This window comes from Pygocentrus nattereri, chromosome 8, assembly GCF_015220715.1.
Source record: "Pygocentrus nattereri isolate fPygNat1 chromosome 8, fPygNat1.pri, whole genome shotgun sequence".
Lineage (NCBI taxonomy): Eukaryota > Metazoa > Chordata > Actinopteri > Characiformes > Serrasalmidae > Pygocentrus > Pygocentrus nattereri.
Window position 1 is genome coordinate 17155331 of NC_051218.1, and position 4481 is coordinate 17159811.

A 4481-nucleotide genomic window follows, 5' to 3' on the forward strand; every position below is an offset into this window, starting at 1 on the left:
GTGAGGTGGGCTCTCAGGGAGTTTAAGTGTATGGTGGGAAACACTCGCCTCTCCTGCGCAATCTTTCAACTGCCTTTTTTACCATGTCAGCAAAACAAAGACTTTCTTTACTCCACAGTGTAAAACTCCCCTTTGTTTGTATGTACATATAAGGATTTCCAAGATCTTGCGATCGTGGTCATTTGCAAACTGTTTGAATCAGAGAGGTTTATGAACTGTCCGCTAATGTGCGGTTTTTCTGAAATGCTGTCCATGGTGCTGAAACATTTGCGACGCTTTCACGTGTAATATGAATCCTACTGAGCTCAGCTTAGTGCTCATATGGACGCGGTCTACTGCGAGACTCTATTAGAGAATGGTGGGGGGAAGTGTGTGTGGGTGGGTGGGGGCAGTCCCCCAGTCCAGCGCTGCGTTCACTGCGTGTCTCATTCTCGGCCAAGTTGAGAGCTCCGGCTCAAAGCCCGGTCGCGCTGCCTCTGTGCGCGTGTGCTCCGCATCCCGCGTGCTGGAACGGAAGAGGAGGAGTGTGTGTGTGTGTGTGTGTGTGTGTGTGTGAGGAGTGGTAGTGGGGCGGGGTGGGGGGGGTTGGATCTCTCCTCGCGCTGATCGCAGCAGAGCTCGGAGACGCGCCTTACCGCGTAGGGGAGTGGATGGCGGCAGAGGGTCATGAAGGTAATCACTGCCTTTGAGCGGGGTTCCGGGGGCTCTCACCACGCACGGCGCGCGCCCTGCACATCAATAATTCATCGCGAGCAGCAGCGGCGGCGGCGGAGCGGGAGGAGGAGGGCGCAGCGCGCAGCGGCTCCCGAGCTCGTGGCTTTGAAGAGCGCTCGCCGGCTCGCCGCCATGCCCCGCTCGGCCGGCGCTTCGAGACGGGCTCACGAGGAGGACGAGGGAGGATGAAGGAGGGAGCGGCACGGGGCGAGGCAGAGGCAGAGGCAGCGGGCTATAATGAAGTGGAGCGGCCGCGGAGTGTGCGCCGTCGCGGTCTCCGGCACCCTGCTCTTCACGTGCGCCGCCAGCGCCGCGGTCGTGGGCTTCAAGTGCGTGGCGCTGGGCGCGCGCGTGCGAGCGCGCTTCCACCTGGGCAGGGCGGCCGGCGCCTTCTACTCGGGCATCCTGCTGGCGCTGGGCCAGGCGCTGCTGTGCGCAGCGCTGGTTTGCTGTCGCCGGCGCGGCGTCTCGTGCGGGAACTTCTTCCTCGTGGGCCTGCTGGTGTTCGTGCTCGGTGTACTCACGGCCTTCTCGGGCGCTGTGGTGGACGGCGACGCCGTGGCGCTGGTGGAGCGCAAGTACGCGCGCTACTGCTCGGACGCGAGCGCGTCCAGAGGCGCGAGTGCGGCGGAGGCGGAGGTGCGCGAGGCCTGCGACGCGCTCCGGGACTACCAGCGCGCACTGCTCGCCTCCGCCGTCCTCAACGCGCTCGAGTGCCTGCTCGGTCTGCTCAACCTGCTGCTCGTTAAGCGCTGCCAGAACGCGCGCTTCTACCGGCGGCAGCGGCGGCGGGAGCGCGCACGCGGCCCTCTCACCGGCGGTGGCGGCGGCGCTGTAGGGACCCTCGTGGTGCTAAGCGGGGACGAGCGGGACCTGGCCGCGGCGCCCTCGCCGGCCTTCCGCGCCTACGTCAACACAGCGCTGTGCCGCGGGGGACCGGATGAGGGCGGGGCGGAGGTGCAGCGCAGCGGACACCCGTCCAGCGAACTTCCGGGCTACTCGCCCAGTGACCCGGAGCTCAACCATTCTTACCCGTTCTCCTACCCGCTGCCCAACGAGTCCCCCCCGGCCTACGAGGACATATTCCCCGGGGAGGCCAGAGAGCAGAGAGCGAGGGCGGAGAGCTAGGGCCGTAGGGCACGTGCGCGTGCATTGACAATCTAAAAACCCTGGAGCTCCTAACACGTCCACTGGGAACGAACCAGCAATCAGCTCTCTCTCTCTCTCTCTCTCTCTCTCTCTCTGATGGCAAAACGCTGATTGCGTTCATGTATTGCACTTTTTCTTGCCTGGGATGTTGGCAAAACATGTGATATACACAATGAACTGGCTTTTTCCAAACCAGACTGACGTGGTAAGAGAGATATATAGATGATATCTAAGCAGCAAATCATTATATAAAGAGGCTATTTCAGTATCTGCCTTCGTTTTGGATCACTGACTGATGACTGATTGATTGGTTGGTAGATTGGTTGATTGTACTCGCCCATCTTCTGCCCATGTAGTTTGTTGATGTCATTCCCTTGTTTTCCTACATTTTGCCTTCGTTTAGATCATAAATAAAAAGAAAAGTGGATTTCCTCTTTCTTGATGCAGATGTTTAATCTGAATTGGTCCATGTGCCATGGTTGTTCAGCTCACTTTGTGATTAGATGCTGGCTAACCCATCTCTGAAATGCAAATGATGTGGTTTGTTTCATATCAGACTAGAGCTAGAGACCATAATCTGGGGGCTGTTGTAAATCCCAAACTGGCTAAGCGTTGAGTATGGATTTGCTGTGGACTGGCACACTACCAACATTTTACAGAGATCCCATCTACCCTTATAATGGACTGGCATGATTACTGCATATGGACTTGTGGTCGAGCAAAAGTAGGCTAAATCAGGTAAAGCAGCCTGTGGAAACTGCCGTGCAATGGCAGCAAGTTTCCAAGCTCTTTTCAGCTGTGAGTAAGTGATGATGCGCATGTGAACAGCAGAGAGAATGGAAAGTAATTACACTGGAACAGAAATGTACATATAATATTGATTCATATTTACCCTGAGCCACCAATACTTCAAGGATGAATGAGCAATTATTGGCAGCTTCTACAAGGCCAAATAGCCTGCCAATTAAGATATCAGGAAAATGTTCAGGAGAAAAACAGAATTCACAGCCAGTGGACAGTGTGAGCAATGTGCTGTGTGGTGCTTCAAAACACAAGCCCTGCCAAACTATCACACTTGCTATATGGTCCCATGTGTAACAGATATAAATGCCCTTTGGCCTGCATGCTAATGCTGTGAACGCTGTGCATGATGGAAGGCTTGCCTGCGTGTCGGTGAATGTGAATATGAACCTGAATGCGACATGGAATGCTTGTGAATGGTTGCTCTGTTCTTGAAAGGCTCTGTTCTGTGGCTTTTGGCCTTTTGAATGCTATTGTCACAGTCAAGCAATAACATCCTAGGTGAAAGACAAATGTAGCAGAATGCCAGCCGGAATGTCTAAAGAAACTATTGTCACTTGTTTTTCAGACCCGTATTTTCATCAGAGGGTTGAGTGGTTCAACGTTTGAATAGTTTTTGAGCAAAAGCCTCGCTGAATGATGACTAAATGTAGTCTCTGATTGCAGCCATTTTATTTGGATGCCAAAATGTGCATGATTACCTAAAGTGCCTCTCCAGACTGGGGAACTGTCAAACAATTTAATATTCGCAAAGCTATCCTTAAAGGGAAATGTCAGGGTGCAGTGTATGGTTTGAAAAATGTGGGAAAACATGACTAAGTGTAAAGCCTCAATCATCTAGAAATGTCCCCTATGCCACCGAGAGTGCAGGAAGAAGATGTGCTGCTGGCGTTCTTTTTCTTTCATGGCACTTGTTCAAAAAGGTTTCATTTAGCTAATGGAAGTGAAAGGAACTTAATGCAATTTACTTTTTGTGCCTCATTCTGCTCCTATTTTCCATTATCTATTATTTAAATGACCAGGACAGAAATTGGCAATGCTGTCTTGGTTTTTATTTTTAGCGTGTGCATGCCTGGGGCTTTTTTAATTCTGATAATTAAATGCTCAGTTTGGTAGTTAATGCAAAATTTACTACCTATCTGGAGGGAAAATTAAACGTTGCTTTGCGTTTTTCAGTATCTCTCTTCCTCTCTTTCGCTCAGCCAGAGAAAGTCGAGTATTTACACTGATAGTATTGGACTGATTGTCGTATAGGCTTTTGTATGTCTGGTGTCATGTTTAATTTGCAGGGCTGAGCTATCTCTCCGCTTTACAAACACTGAAGAGAGATTATGTGGTTGGGCCTAACGTGCAACTCCCTGAGTAGAATCCATCATCCTTTCAATGAGTGAAATAACCTCACCGATTGCTGGAAGTAGCTAATTAGATGGCCCCAAATATGTCTCTCTCTGTCAAATCCTGAGATGAATAGGGCTGCTCTCTCTAATCTTCCACACATCTACAGTATAACTCACATTTAACAGCAAGAAGCAGAACTATAAGCTAGAACTGTATATAGCCACCGCATGGGGAGAGACATTACATCCATGTTGCACACTATGGAGAAGAGTGGATTTGGATCAGTCTTTGTTGTTGGTTTGAATCAGTCTCTTGCTGGGCTTGGTAATATTTAGAGAAATGTTTGTTGTTGCCACAGCCGAGCGAACAAACAGAACAACACATTGGTGTAACTGCAATATGGGCCACCTGCACTCTAAATGAATGACTCAGGCTGTAATGTGAATATTATTATTGCTAAAATGACATCACGCTAATTG

The 4481-nt window shown here is 51.1% G+C and overlaps 1 protein-coding gene across 1 annotated transcript; it reads left to right on the top strand.

The window, feature by feature from the left end:
- The first annotated feature begins 608 nt into the window (after positions 1 to 608).
- LOC119263852 (transmembrane protein 271-like) lies at positions 609 to 2290 on the top strand. Its single transcript, XM_037540443.1, has one exon. It carries the CDS (start codon positions 952 to 954, stop codon positions 1840 to 1842), a length of 891 nt encoding a protein of 296 aa, XP_037396340.1. The 5' UTR covers positions 609 to 951; the 3' UTR covers positions 1843 to 2290.
- Positions 2291 to 4481: the final 2191 nt, after the last annotated feature.